The 16,557-nt window shown below is 39.8% G+C and overlaps 1 protein-coding gene across 1 annotated transcript; it reads left to right on the forward strand.

The window, feature by feature from the left end:
- The first annotated feature begins 4,264 nt into the window (after nt 1-4,264).
- LOC144256237 (olfactory receptor 3A10-like) lies at nt 4,265-5,212 on the forward strand. The gene has a single exon (XM_077801327.1). It carries the CDS (start codon nt 4,265-4,267, stop codon nt 5,210-5,212), a length of 948 nt encoding a protein of 315 aa, XP_077657453.1.
- The last annotated feature ends 11,345 nt before the right edge of the window (nt 5,213-16,557 follow it).

The raw sequence follows: 16,557 nt of genomic DNA on the forward strand, positions 1-16,557 counted from the left end.
TGACACTCTGAAAAAGGCAAAACCATGGGGACAGAAGTGAGATTAGAGGTTGCCACAGGCTAAGGTGTGAAGAGGAGGGAGACTGATGGCAAAGGGCCACCAGGGTCCTGAAGGGAATCACTGAAATGTTGTCTGTATTGATGGAGGTACTATAAGTACCACTCGATCTTTACTCAAACCCATAAAACTTTACAATTAAATTTATACTTTAATTAAACCAACTTTAAAAATTTCACTTTTAAAAATATGAAAAATAAATGAGAAAAAAAAATGTACCCAAATCAGTTATTATCGGGGGCTCAGTGTGAGCTCCAAACCCATTCTCTGGACACCGCAAGTCATCAGAGTTCTTTGGTGACACTTTTCCAGATCTGCAATCTGTTGACTATAACTTTCTTCCTTTTTGGAAACATTAGGAGGCGGGAGTGATGTCATGAATCTAATGATTCTTTAAGAGTCCAAAATACTAGGCAGTTAGGAGAAATCCTCAAGGACTAAGGTTGTTTGTCTGTCTCTGGTTTCTTGTGCAGCCCCTGGGGAAGTTTGGTGTTAGGGCCTCTCAATGCTAATTAGCTCCTGAGTGGAGAGAACACTGGGACAGATTCTCTGGGCCCCTGCCTTGCTCCCTTTATTAAGCCTATTGGAGACAGGCGACCTTGGGTCAGCTTGGCACTCACTGCCCTCTGAGAACCACCCCCAGGTGTCCAGCTCACTCACAGGAAGGTAAGTGCACCACGGGCCTGCCCAGAGCTCCAGGCCTTCTGCTTACTCATGAGCTTCAGGTGGCCTCTTCCTGATCTATAGGAGAATGGTAGAAACTATAATGATGAGGTTTTCATTCTAAGTCACTGGAAGGGAAGGGAAAATGAACATCTATACCTAATCTACATATTCATATACATGGCAAGGTCCCTGGCAGACAGCAGGAATTGGCTGAAAATAAATAAATTCTCTTCTCAGAACATAATCTGACATATGTGACCTTAGTCAAGTTAATATTTTTGAACTTGACTTTTCTCATCAATCTGGCAATAGATGGCCAATAGTTTTTGTAGAACAGGAGAGGATGGAGGTGTTAGGAGCACAAAGGCTCACCTATGGTAGCCTATTAGCATAATCTACGCTCTGTGTTTTGTGCTACTGATTCTGAATGGCTCTCTCATGACTCCAGACAAACTACTCTTCTTAATGCTTCTTATCCCTTTTCATATATGAAATACTGGAATGAGTGAGGTTACCGTTGTCTGTGATGACACAGGAGAGCAAGTTCCAGTAAAAATTGGGCTGAATAAGGAAAATCACTTTAAGAAATTGGGATGATGAGTTGGACCTGAGAATTGAGGGTTGGATTTTTGATGCACAGAAAGGGGACAGTACTGAGGGGGGAAAAAAAGACACTAGTTAGCAGCAGAGTGAGAGTGGCCCAGTTTATGCAAGCAACCAGAAGAAGGAGGCCTTGAAGTTTGGAAAATCGTCAAATGCAAGTATTTCAATATTCTAATTTTTTACTTGGAATCTCAAGTTTTATCATTGCAACAAGTACTTTCTGTTGTTTACTTAGAGGACTTGCTCACTTGTTTTATTTTTAAGAAAACACAATCAAATACAGAAATACAAATAAATAGAGTTTATTTGTCAACCATCCTTCCAAATAAAAATAGTTTTCCATTAAAATGTTAGCTGTTTGATTTTTATTTCAAACAATCACATAGTATTTTTTTAATAGAGTGAGAGAGAGAGAGAGAGAGAGAGAGAGAGAATTTTTTAATGTTTATTTATTTATTTTTTTTTTTTTAGTTTTCGTTGGACACAACACCTTTGTTTGTATGTGGTGCTGAGGATCGAACCCGGGCGGCACATATGCCAGGCAAGCGCGCTACCGCTTGAGCCACATCCCCAGCCCATATAGTATTTTTTCTTAGATAATTGCACTTTAGTATGTAGTAGAAATGCTTTACGAATACATTCAATTTAATCAGTCAATGTATTAAAATATATTACCATAGGGTTGAGGTGTTTTTTTTTAATTCCTGACTGAAGATGATGGCTGCTGCTGCTCCTGCCTCCCCCCACCCCTCACCCACCACACCTTCTTTTTCTGCATGTGTATTGTACTGAGGAGTACAAACACCAAGGTTCAGTGTCAGTGTTGTGATTCCTGCTAAGACACTCATAGCTTCACCCACAGCTGATCTTGTACCATCAGGCCAAATATCAGCACAGTGAAAAACAGCCATAATTTTAACACACAAACTGGCTGAGTGATGCACAGAGTTTCACAATTCTCCATGGATAACACTTGGAGAACTGCTGCTCTGTAGTCTAGTCAAAGGAGGAATATCTATGCCTGTAACCAGGCTTAATGTGTCCCTGGAGACATTCCAGAAATTCCCTTTGGCATTTTATGTATTTTTTAAACTTTATTTTATTTTTTTATTTGTACAGTAGAGAAAAATGTTATCTTTTAAAAATATTATTTAATGAAGTAGGCCAATATTTGGAAGATCTGTAGGTCAGTGAATCAATACTTTCCAGTGACCAAGGACTTGATGATACAGTCATGTAATTGGTTAAACATGCATTAAAAATGCAAGATGCATTAATGTGTTTAAAATTGAAAAGTTTGTTGAGTTTTTCAGATTCCACATTGCAACTATCATTTGTTGAATTTTGTATCGAAATAGAATATCCATAAATATCTCTTAAGGATATTAAAATCTATTATCCTATTTCACATCTGTTTGATTCCTGATTGTCTTTATAGATTACCAACCAAATGAGCCATTACAGGATGTTAGGTAAAAATACAGAGAGAAAAATTGTAGATGTGATGTTCATGTCTGCCCAGCTCCCATGAAGGGATGCGATGGTGTGAGGAGGGGAAGAACAATTGAGAGGCTACTGGAATAATCCATGTAGACAGCCAGCATCGTCTGTGCTGATGGTAGCTGTAGAGGCAGCAAGTGGTTCCAGTGAGGAAACAGACTTCAAGACAAGGACTGTATAGTTTAATAAAAAGTTTTACATGTAAAAAAAGAAATAAAGAGGCCTTGAAGACCCCTTCCCAGTCACACTAGGGTTCACTTCTCAATCATCCAGGTACCTGGATATATGTGATGGAGTGGAAGCCACCTCAAAGCTCTCAAGGACTTCAATTCCTCCCTTTTCCCTTGGAAAAGCTCTTGATCCCACCTCCCTGACATGCATGCACAAAATCATCTGTTTTCCTAGTGACATTTATTAACAACTCATCTTCCCAGTTTCTCAGCCCAAGAACCTTAAAATCATCTTTGTACCTTCTCTTCCTCCCACACCTCATGACCAGCATGTTAGGTTGATCATCAAAATATACCTAGGGGCTGGGGTTGTGGCTCAGTGGTAGAGTGCTCACCTAGCATGCACGAGCACTGGGCTCTATCTTTAGCACTACATAAAAACAAAAGATAATGTGTCCACCTAAAACTAAAAAAATACATACATAAATAAATATGTTAGAAAAATATACCCAGAATACCATGACATTCAACAAATAATTATTGAATGAAAGGATAAAATAATGGGGTCTCGATTTCCTTGAATATTTGTAGAAATCCTAATACCTAAAACTTTTTAAATTCCATTATTTTCTTTATTATAGACAATGCCATTCATAAATCCTCAACAACCACCTATGTCCAAGCAATATAGCATTAAAGTGTAGGTTAGAAGGCAAAAAGTGCTAGGCCTGAGACACGATTCTGTCAGGAGTTTGATGATCTTAGGTCCTTATTTAACCTTTCTAAATCTCAGTGTCCTGATTACATAGAAATCCTAGTAGTTACTCCATACAGTTTTTATGAGAATTAAAAAAAAATGAAGTGCTTATTTTAACACTCAGAGTATACAGTTTAAAATGTTAATATTTTCCCAAATCCCACTGTCTGCTTCCCGCTCCTCTTTTTCCTTAATCTTTGTCGTGTCTCTTGTTTTCATGGGGTCTTGTCCTCCTGTCCTGGGTCCCTGGAATAATTCCCTCTGCTCCAGGCCCTTTTCTTAGGATTCCCTGCATCTCTCTCTTAACCAGTAACTAAAGTGTTAATGTCTGGCATGGTGAACCTTCAGGAACCTGGCCTCAGTGTAGGCTGGTATCCCTCCTGATTGGGAGATGTTCTAGCTGGAGCACTCCACCATCTAATAGACATAGATTATGTGCCTACTGTGTGTCACTCTCTACCTTTGGCAGGTCTAAGTCTCCTCTTCTCAGTACAGCTTCCAGCAGTGGCCTATGGAGCCTGGTGCCTGGGGAAACAGGACAGGTGTCACCGAGTTCATCCTTCTTGGACTGACAGGAAATAGAGGACTGCAACCCATTCTTTTTGTCATTTTTTTCTTTGCCTATTTAGTCACAGTGGGGGGCAACTTCAGCATTCTGGCTGCCATCTTTGTGGAGCCCAAACTCCACACCCCCATGTACTACTTCCTGGGGAACCTCTCTCTGCTAGACATTGGGTGCATCACCGTCACCGTTCCTCCCATGCTGGTGTGTCTCCTGGCCTCCCAGTGCAGAGTTCCCTATGCCGCCTGCATTTCACAACTCTTCTTTTTCCACCTTCTGGCTGGTGTGGACTGTCACCTCTTGACTGCCATGGCCTACGACCGCTACCTGGCCATCTGCCGGCCCCTGACCTACAGCACTCGCATGAGCCGTGAAGTCCAGGGTGCCCTGGTGGGCATCTGCTGCACCGTCTCCTTCATCAATGCTTTGACTCACACAGTGGTCGTATCAGTGCTTGACTTCTGTGGCCCTAATGTGGTCAACCACTTCTACTGTGACCTCCCTCCCCTTTTCCAGCTCTCCTGCTCCAGCATCCAACTCAATGGGCAGCTTCTGTTTGTGGGAGCCACCTTTATGGGGGTCATCCCCATGATCCTTATCTCAGTGTCCTATGCCCACGTGGCAGCTGCAGTCCTGCGGATCCGCTCGTCCGAGGGCAGAAAGAAGGCCTTCTCCACGTGTGGCTCCCACCTCACTGTGGTCTGTATCTTTTATGGAACCGGCTTCTTCAGTTACATGCGCCTGGGTTCAGTCTCAGCCTCGGATAAGGACAAGGGGATTGGCATCCTCAATACTATCCTCAGTCCCATGTTGAACCCAGTCATCTACAGCCTCCGGAACCCTGATGTGCAGGGCGCCCTGAAGAGGGTGCTGACAGGGAAGAGGCCCCCAGCATGAGCCGGACAAGAGTATCAAAATGTCCCTTCCTCCCTCCTTGATCACCCACCTAACTTGCTTAGGCTGAAGGCCTGGGAGCGGGCAGGGGAAATCTTTAGCGTTGGTTCTAATGGTTCAGGGTAGACTTGGATGGAGGACAAATGCTAAAGAGCTTAAAGAGTATCTAAGTTACTGATAGAAAATGGACTAAAGACGGATGGGAGTAAAATTATAATGTGGGTCATGAAATGAGAGATGAACTATTTTGTGGGTTTTTATTTTAAATTTAATGACTGTTCACCTGACATATTTAAAACGTTAATAAAAAGAAAAATGCTTGTCCCCACTTTTAGATGAGCTATATTTGTATAAATATTATTTGGTAATTTTTTTTTCCAGTTCCTTCTTTAAGAAATAAATCTAGGATTGTGATGTTAAATTGGGGTTTGACATACTCTAGGAGCAGAGTGTTGGTACCTGTCGGAGCATCCTGCCGACACCTTCTTCAAAACAGGATCATCAGACACCTATTCCCCAAACCAGCGTTCATTTTCTAACTAACTCAGGTGTAGGCAGAACACACTTACATGCTAGTGTGTGAGCTGATTCTCAAGACCCTCCTCCAAAACCATGAGGACGTTTTATTACGCAGGTGTGTGAGGCCCTCTGTCTTTTCTTCCTAGCCCCTCCAACTCGATTTTTGTCTCTCAACCACAGGCTCTTTCAGGTGACTCATGCCTCCCTTTGCTTAGAGTCACTACTCTTAATCTTCTCTGTGGCTCACAAAGAAAGACACTGTCACAATCATTTCGGTATTTCTTGCAGCTTCCTTTGCTCTCTCCAACTAGATCCCAAGCCCTTAAGGACAGCTTCCATGTCTTATATTACACCACATCCTACAAACACCCAGCTGAGAGCTGAGTAGATAGTCCAGGTTCCAGCAGTCTTGTGGATTAACTGATAGTAGGAGGCATGACCTATGAGAAGAGACCTATCTTCTGTCAGAGGTCAGTGAAACTGCCAGATGTTTTCAAAACACCCTAGAAGACCCAATATTAGGATGATATAAAGATATAAAAGGAAATTTTTTTTAAAAAGAAGTTTTCTTCTGATGCAGCAAAATGATCACTATATTTGGCATAATAGGGAAAAGTTTTTCTGACTGTGCATAAACCCCATTATCAGTTCTCCTTAAAATTAAGAAAAAACTGCTTGAAGCTAAAACTGAAGAAAGTGTCTCCTTGCGAAGGATTAAAAAAACAGCATTGAGTTTGCAAAAGCTGAGCACAGAGCACCAGAGTGGGAAATCTTATAGTGTCCAAAGACTGGCAGAATATTATAGGGATAGTAATAATAAATAAGTGATCATAAGTTATGCAAAAGTGTTTATCTTTCTTTAATTCTTGTTCTAAAGCGAATGGTTCCTAACTCTGCTATGCAAATATGAGTAATTTGTGTTTTATGTAATAAATTTAAATAAAAAGCATATTTTTGTTTAAAAAGAAGAACTTCATTATTGACCTGAAAAGCTATTTAGCAGATATTGCTAAATTTAGAAAGTGATGGTGATGTGACATCTGAATGGGGGGAAGAGCATCCTGGTAAATAACCTCGGATTGGATGTGACGATTCCCTCTGTGGAGGGGATTAGTACTGGGAGAGCACTGAGAAATGGAGAAGGAAGTTGAGTTTTATCCCATTTATCTGACATTGTCTGAAGTTTTTCACCAAGCACTGTAATTTAAAAAAATAAAATAGATTTTAAAAAGTGCTAATGGTAAAGGTGTGGGATGGGATAAAGTGAGTTGTTGGTGATGTTTTCTCTCCAGCCTTCAAAGTGTTTGTTGTCATCCTCACCTTTGAGAAAACTAGTTCATTGGCCTCTCCATCCTTTACAAGGCCACTGTGTCCATTTTCCTGGGATTCAGAGGCCTGGGAAAGACATGAAGTGGTTATCTTGTCCATCCCTCCTCTCCCAAATGGAAAGCTAAACCAAACTGTCTCTACTCTATAGAGAATACTTCCAATGGATCTTTTGCTTCTCCCCATGTCCTGGCCTGAAAACTGAAATCTCATGCTCCATGCCACACCAAACCTCATCTGTCACCCTCCTCAACATCTACGCAGCCCTCGAACCTCTGCCCGACTGCCTATTTTAACTCTTTTTATGTAAGTCCAGTTGAAGATAATGTTCAACCTTGGTTGAGATTAATGTGTGCCCTTTGTGAATGTAGGTTCAGACTCCTGACAGTTAAAGGAACTCAAAGCAATATTTTAGTCCACCTGCCCCAACTTCAGATGGTTCATATCCAAAGGAACACATTCCACGTCTTATCAGTCCTCAACACACCTGTGAATTTTGAGGCCATCCCATGACTCACCTGTGAAGTGGAGCATTTGCATGTGTCTACCTGGAGATGCACCCACACGTCGCAACCATTCTACTTCCCACATCCTCCATCCCCCTTCCAGCCTACACCTGGAGCTTAACCATGTGTTCAGCACAGAGAAAAGTGCTATTGGGATTCGGGAGAACTCTAGCAGTAGGTCGCTTTCTCTTACTGTTCTAATAGCACATAACAGTAGTTATAAAGCATTTTAAAATCTAAGTTTTCATTTGGATTTTGCAACAGCACAGTTGAATGTCATCCACAGTGACAATAAGGGCCAGGATTAGAGAGTAGGAAAGACAGCCTTTTTTTTTTTTTTAATCCTTACTTCACAGATAAAAAAGGCAAAAGACAAGCTAAGTGATTTGCCAGAGCCTGTGAAGTTAGAGCGTAGAGCAGCCTCCAAGTACTGGCTTCTAGGCCAGTGTCTTCATCTCCTCTCTGTCTTTAGAAAATCACCCACCGAGTAGTTCAAAATTCACAGAGTGATACTGATTCTAGGTGCAACAAGTCTCAGAAATACCAAAGGTGGTAAAGTTGAATGAAGAAACCATCAACAGGACATATGGAGACCCCAGTCTAATCCAGGTCTGAAGCACTTTAGTGAGTTCTTAAAGCCTCAATTCCTGTATTTATAAAATTAGTCTCTTCCAAGAATTTTAGACTTTTTTTTTCATTCACCTTCTACATGATAAATTCTCAGACCCACACAAAATGCCAAAGGACAGAGGGAAATAAGTGACTATGGGCAATTAAATGGAAAGTTCTCACCAATAAAGCTGAGAACAGGTACATAAACCCATCAACAATTCACCACCGTGGATCTCTGATGGATAGACCTGGTTTGGGGGGCATCAGCAACTGAACAGATGCCCAAATTGGATATGGTGGCCGTGAGCCAGGAAGAGATGTGAAGGCCTGAGAGGCAGCAATGAATGGAAACAGAAAGAAGTGACCTCAAGAAAGAGCCTTGGAACATTGATCAGAAAGTATTTAACTTTGTTGTTAGAGTTTGTATTCATGGAATCTGGGGCAACAAAAATAGCAGGGCCCTAGTGGGGCTCAAACATTTATTTGGTAGTTAAAGATGCTTTTCCAGGCCAGAATATCAGGAAGGGTAAATATGATTCCTGAATCTTTGATGTGGCAGGGAACAAGCTGGAAGGCCCAGGCTCTTGCTGCATCAGGCCACCCAGTGAAGGCAGCATTGGGTGAAGAATAGTTTTTGAGAGCTGGGTCCTGGGCTAATACCGCCATATGATATCAGGTAAATCAGCTCTGCAAGCTAATTTTTTTCATCTATGAAATGATTATTCTGAGGATTAAGTGACTTGAGCTTAGGATTATTGAGTTGATGTTAGGTATCGTATAGCTGTTAAAATTCCATTCAATTTTTAGTTGAAGGAGTTAACATATTTCTACAGTCTGTGCTCTCTCTCTCTAATAAGGGGTAGAGCATGGATTTATCCACCCAATCCACTAAATAATAGTCATTCCAATCCTCTGGCTGGTGCTGTGGCCCTTGTACCACACTTGCCTGCCTTTCCATGAAAGAACTAGTGAAGGGCTCAGACCTGTAGAAACCACCGTGTCTTCCCCCCACACTGGGATTCATCTCTTGAGTCCCCAAACTGATATATTTTGATATATCAGACAAGAGGAAACTAATTGATAAACTTTGTAAACTTCCTCAGCTGTGCAGGGCCTCAGGAGTCTCTCCTCCAGCAACTATTTCCATTGAGACAGCCAGGGCCAGGATTGGGGACTGAAGTCCTTGTGAGTTCCATGAACAGAATCCTCTAATTAGCTCCCAAATGAGGGTTTAGAATAAGGCAGCCTAGGGGCTGAGGGAAGCCCAGGGATTTGCAGATTGTCTTCTGCTAATAAGACCAGGGGGAAGGGCCTCTTAGGAAAGAGTTACTTTCCTTTTGGCACTTAGTCTGAAAGGAACTGGGACCTTGGAGAGTGAAGGAAGCCAATTAACAGTGCGTGGTTTCAGTAGTGTCATTAGCAAGACTCATTGGGTGAGGGGAGGGGAAAGGTGTTCATAAAGACAAGGCCTGGGCCTGGGCCAGCCTCCTGCAAATAGAAGCCAGTTGTTCCTGACTTTTTTGCCTGGTTATTGGTATTTTCATTCTTGCTCTCATCAGCATACCCCACTCTCCTGTTCTCCTGCTCTTTTTCCTATCACAAGCTGTTTGTTTTTTTGATTCCATATTAATAAATCCATCTGCTTCATAGTCTGCAATGGCTGTCATTTTATAACCGTGTCCTGATTTATTTGATCAAAGCCCTGTCTTAACCCTTTGGATGGTTTCCAGTTTTTCGCAACCAAGAGCCACACTTTGATAGGCCTTTGCACAATTTCCTGGAATTTTCAACAGTTTTATAAATTTGACAAACTTCAACTAGACAGATTGTATTATTTGACTTTCCTTTCAATTCAGTGTGAGAAGGCCACTTCTCTAACCCTAACCAACCCTAGATATTACCATTCAAAAAATCTTTATGATGCGATACATGAAGCACTATTTTTTAAGTTTTCACATTTTTTATGAGTAAGCCCAAGATTTCCATTTTATATTAATGAAAATATTGACATTTTGTTATAAATGCTGCAAATGTTTTTCCTAGTACAGTTCTATCTCTTTAATGCTAATGGTGTTTTGATAGTTTATATAGTCAGATAAATATTTATGACTTCTGTTGTGGCTCTCATTTTAAGTTTATAAAAATTACCACCTATTTTCTAGCATTTCTTTTATGACTTTATTTTATACATTTTACATTTTACAATTTTTCTATCCAAATTCATTTTAGTACACGATATGATGTAGGAATACACCTTTATATATTTTTTAACTCTAGCTTGTGTCCCAAAATTGTTTCCAATAATTTGAAGTGTCACTTTTTAACAAATTATATATATAGTATATATGAATTATATATATATATATATCTGTGTTATCTTTTCGTTGCTGTGACCAAAATACAGGAACAACTTAAAGGAGGAAAGATTTATAGATCTATCTTGGCTCACAGTTTCAGAAGTTTCAGTCCATGGTCAGCAGGCTTCATTGTTTTGAGCCTTACGTGAGGCATAACGTCAGGGTAGAGGGGTGTGACAGAGGAAAGCTTCTCATCTAATGGTAGCCAGGAAGCAGAGGGTGGGGCAGGTGGGGCAGGGATATAGATCCCAAGGACATGTCCCCAGTGACCTACTTGCCCCAGCTAGACCCCACCTCACAGTAGTCCATTCAGCTATCCATGGATTAATCCACTGATGAGGTCAGAGTCCCCATGATCTGATCCCTTCTCCAAAGCCCCACCTCTGAACACTTTCGTGGGGGAACCAAGCCTTCAACACAAGATCCTATGGGGACATTCCAGATCCAACCACAACATACACATTAGTCTGTGTCTGAGCCTTACATTCTCCACCATCCTGTGTTGGTCTACCGTGTTTCCAGCACTGCACCCTCAGCTTCTCACAGTCGGATTTGCTTGGTTTTCTGGGAAGGAGTCCTCTGACTCTCTCCTCCCAAACCTTCTTGATTAATCTCACATGTTTTATCTTCCCGTTTAACTATAGATAGCATCATTTTGCAACTGGGATTTTCTCCCATTGATATTTTACTCAGATCTATATTAAATTTATAGATTGATCTAGGGATATAGATAGCTTTACAATATTGGATCTTTCCTGAGAGGGTCATATATTAAGTGTTATTTCTAGAGAACAGTTTTGTAGGCTTCTAAAATCCAGAGATTTTGCCTTTTTATGAAGTTTATTTCTCAATATGTAACAGGTTTTTTTTTTACTATTATGAAGTGGATATTTTAATGTTAATATGAATATTTTAGGACTTTTGATATATCTTGCTAATTTTGTCTATCATCTGGATGGTGGCATCTTTGTCTCCATTGGGAAACAATCAGTGTCCATTTCACCATACCATCACAGTATTTTATTATTTTAAATCATTGCTAATTTGAGAGGCAAAATATGATAATTTTGATTTACTTTTTCTGCTTACTACTGAAGCTGAGTATTTTCTCCTGTTAATCCTGTTTGCATTTTTGTCCTTTGTAACTTGCCTTTATGTTCTTGGCATATAAATAAATATATTTATAAATATAAATATAAATATAAATATAAATCTATATCTAGATATAGATATAGATATAGATATAGATATAGATATAGATATAGATATAGATATAGATATAGATATAGATATAGATATCTCCTGACACCAAATATATATATTTGGTGCCAGGATTGAATCCAGGGACACTTAACCCCTGAGCTACACCCTCATCCCGTTTCATTATTTTTTATTTTGAGACAGGATCTTGCTAACCTGCTCAGGGCCTCACTAATTCACTGAGGCTGGCCTTGAACTTGCAATCCTCCTATTTCAGCCTCCTGAGTCACTGGGATTACAGGTGTGCATCACCATGCCTGGCTTGTTTGTGGCTTATTTGTCTTTTGAGATCTCAATGTTTTCCTACATATTTCTATTAGATCTTTAGAATGTAAAGATATTAACCTTTTCATATTTTCTGCAAATATTTCTCCAAGTTCATTGTTTGCCTTTCAACTTGAATGATTCTCCATACCTTAAAAAAACAATTTAAAACTGTTTATATAGTCAGATCTATTGATCTTTTTCCTTAGTCCCTTCTGTTGATTGTGTACCTAGAATGTTAATCCCTCCTGCATTTGTTTTGAAACATCTTATAATATATGTATCTAACAGAATTTTTTCAAGTGAACAATCAATTCCCTTGACATATTAAATTATTATAAATCCAAAAGTATGTGTGTAGTCTATCTTCCATTCCATCTATTCCTAAATCAGAATGGCTTTATTATTGTTATACCGTTACAACAACTGCCCTCATTTTTTCCCTTTCATATCACCAGGTAGAAACTAAGCTTTACATACACCATCTCATTTAATCCTTGTAACCAAAATTCTCTTTGGCAAATGTTACAGTTTTTACTTAGAGATGAAGCTAGCTTACAGGGGACGGGAGTGGATTCTGAGGAGAGAACACAGTCTAACATTATCTTCATTGATTTTTCAGGTTGTTTGAAGATAAACTGCCCAGCTTCTCTTAATCCCCAAAATTAATTTTAAGCACCCAAGGACCCACAGCACAACAGATGCTAAAGCATCACATGGATTTCCTTGTGTAATTTCTTTTATGCGTAACAAAATGTAACCCCGACTCTATTTCATTCCTGATGAAATACACATAGCATTCCAGTGGGAAATTTAAAAACTCTCCTGGCCAATGCTAGGAGAATGACTTATCTTCATTTAATATATTGTGGTGGAAATTTAACAACATGTCACTAGTCCTGACATCAACCAGGTATGTATCATTTGAATACAGCAGGTGACCTAGGCTAAAATTCTAAACCTGAACAACCTATGGTATAGTCATTTTTAGAGATAATAATTCATATTTTTCTATTACCTAAATTTTAAACTCTGTACTCTGTATCTTAAAAAACTATCTGATTTGGAGATTCAGAAGAGAAAACTGAAGTGAGAACCAATGTGATTCTATTTGCTGATGCAAAAGTCAGAAAAACAATAATCTTAACATGTATTTGGACAAAACTTTTAAACTATATTCATATAAACATTTTCTGTTCCTAAATAGCATAACTAGTGATGTCCAGAAACATAAATGGTGGGGGAAATGAAATCAAAGAGAATTTAAAATAAGTTGAAATATTATGTTCAATGTAAGTGTTAACTCCATTAACAGCACTCATGGAGGGAGCTGAGCAGTTATTATTAATTGAAAATCTATTCAACACACCACCATGAATAATATTTGAATAAATGTAAGAAGAATATAATTTTGAAGATGTATCCAAATATTAGACAGTCTGTGAGCCCAGACATCTCAGATTAGCTGTGCCCAAACCTGAGATGTGCTCTTAACACTTTGCCTTTTAGACTAGACAGAGTTCTTCATGAGGTCAAGCATTCTCTAGAGGCTGGGTTGTAGCTCAGTGATAGAGTACTTGCTCAGCATGTGAGAGGCCCTGGGCTTGAAAAAATAATTTCTGTATTATTTCTTTACATGTCCCTAGAACCCAGCACACATGGTAGTGATAAATATATACTTTTAAAATTTTTAATTAATTAATTAATTTTAATTAGGTAAACATGACAGCAGAATGCATTTTGATTCATGTACACAATTTCAGCACAACTTTACATTTCTATGGTTGTACATGATGTAGCGTCACACCATATGTGCAGTCATACATGGCTAAGTATTGAGTTTAAAACTTCTTGTGTTAATAATCTTTTCACTGGAAGGTTCCCATTAAGTACTATTGAAGCTTATGGGCCATGATTTAAAGTATAATTTTAACTAAGTCTGATTCAAAGAATTTGGAGCTTATAATATTTTTTTTTAAAAAATTTATACTTGTAGATTGTCATAATGCCTTTATTTGCTTATTTTTATGTGGTGCTGAGGATTGAACCCAGTGCCTCATGCATGCTAGGCAAGCGCTCTGCCACTGAGCTACAGCCCCAGACCCATACTGATTTATTTCCATAATGTCAAGGTAAAAATCCATCCCTATTCGAATACCTACTCTTCTCCTTTGTGTCTGTTTTTCTTCCCTTCTCATCCTTTCCTTTTTCTTTCTCTTTCTTCCTCCCTTCCTTCTTCCCTCTCTTCCTCTTTCTATCTCTCTATTTTTTTCTTTTTTTTTCTGTACTGGGAATTTAACCTAGGGTCTTGTGGATGATAGACAAGCACTCTAGCACTGAGTTACATTCTCAGCCTTTTTATTTTATTTTAAGGCAGGGTATTGCTAAGTTCAGGTTTGCTTCAAACATAATCCTCCTGCCTCAGCCTCCCAAGTAGCTGGGATGGTATGCACCACTGAGCCCAGCATGAGATCATCTTCCTAAAATCATAAAAGTATAAGTCAGAAAAGAACAAAGATTGTATAAATCCAATTACATGAGGTATCTGGAGTATTCAAATCCATAGACAGAAAGTAGAACAATGGTTACCAAAGACTGGGAGGAAAGGGGAAGGGAAAATGGTGTTTCATGGGTACAGAGTTTCAATATGGGAAGAATATGGATAGTGGTTATGGCTGCACAACAATGTGAATATACTTAATGCCACTGAATGGCACACTTTAAAATGGTTAAAATGGTATATTTGATGTATATTTCACCACCCATAATTCTGTTCAGAAAAAAGCATCAGAGAGCTCACAGGCTAGGATCAGGGAGAGGAGTAGGTTCAGATGGTTACTTAATAGTTGCAGTCTATGTATTTGTATGTACTTGGGGCAATTTCTTCTCTAGAAGCATTTGCTGATCTGGAAGAGGCTGAGTTATGCTTTTGGAAGGCTCATGGGCCTGGTTCTATCACAATTGCACTATTATAGCTAGACAGCCAATTTGTGCGTTTGTGTGTGTGCACGAGTTATGTACCAGGAATAGAATCTAGGGCATGTGCATACGAGGCATGCATTCTACCCCTGAGCCGCTATGATGTTGATATTCTCATCTCCATTTTGATCTTTGTGGTTCCAACTTGACTAAGCCCAGAATCCAGGGAAATTGTTATAGGGACCTCTCTCTTAATTTGAAGCAAGAAAATTAGGGGAAATAAGGAATATTTAGTTGAGATTTTAAAATGAGGAGTCTCTCACAGTCAGAAAATATTTTGGAAAACTCAGATTATAGTTTATCCTGTTATAGTTCCCAATGCCTCAAGAGCTTGGAAATAGAAAAAAAATTAAAAATTGTTACAGTATCTGTGAAAAACTTCCTCAGACAATAGTTAAAGGAAAACAGGAAGGACTATTAACACTCCCAAGAATAGATAACACTCTACCTTAACCCCATTATGAGGATTTACACATTTCCAACTATTTCTCATTGTCTCAGTTTTTTTTTGCATGTGCGCGCGCACACACACACACACACACACACACACACACAAGCTCTAAAACAGTCTTGGCAGGAATTCTTAAGTCTGTGAATAAAGGTAATCTGGTCACTGTTCTGAGCTCTGTGCTCCATAATGTGCAGAGGGAGATCCCAGGTCAAAGGGAACAACCAGTTCAGTTGAATATTGTGGACCTTCCTTCTCCAGCTCATCCCTCTAGAGACACACAGTCTCCTGCTTTGATTGGGAATGGAGCCTTCCCAGCCAACGTTCTTGGTCATCTCATTAGCCAGGACCAGGTCCTATGCCAAGAAGAATGAGACAAGTCACATGTCAAGGAATGAGGTTACCTGAGACTGGTGTGGACAAATCAGCCCCTGTGGTGGGTAAGGGCATGCATCCTCCCTGAGTTCAAAGGATCTCCACCTGCAGTCTAATAAACTATGGTTCCATTAGTGAGAAAACAAGAGAGGTGAGGAGAGAAACAGCCACCAGGTGGGCCACCAAGAGTGGCTTGGGATAGTCTTAAACCATCCCCCAAACTCACCCCAGTTTCCTATCCTCCCACCTTGCTTCAGTTCCTGGCTTCCCCTCCTCTCCACCTCCCCACACACTACTAGTTGGTTATAATGTTTTCTCCTCAGCTCCCTCACTTATCTCACCTGGTGGGCACCTAATCACCTGTAAAGGTTATGCAGCATTTTCTCAGATGCCTCTTCTGATTCACTGAGTCTGGAACAGGCCTAAGAATTTGCATTTCTAGTAAGTTTTCAGGTGACACTGCTGCTGCTGTTCTGGGAACTACAGTCTGAGAACTGCGGCTCTAAGTATGTGTCATTCTCTAATGTGATCCTTTCTCTCCCTAGAAAATACCACACTCTTCAGGTAGGGACATGTCAGACTGAGTTGACATCCCAGCACCCAACATAGACCCTGCCACACAGAGGGATCCCAGCCAAGTTTAATAATTTATATTCCATTCTGTTTGTCTTTGCTTGAATCTCCGACTCTTTCAAAAGTTCA

This window comes from Urocitellus parryii, chromosome 7 (genome assembly GCF_045843805.1).
Source record: "Urocitellus parryii isolate mUroPar1 chromosome 7, mUroPar1.hap1, whole genome shotgun sequence".
NCBI classification, from domain to species: domain Eukaryota; kingdom Metazoa; phylum Chordata; class Mammalia; order Rodentia; family Sciuridae; genus Urocitellus; species Urocitellus parryii.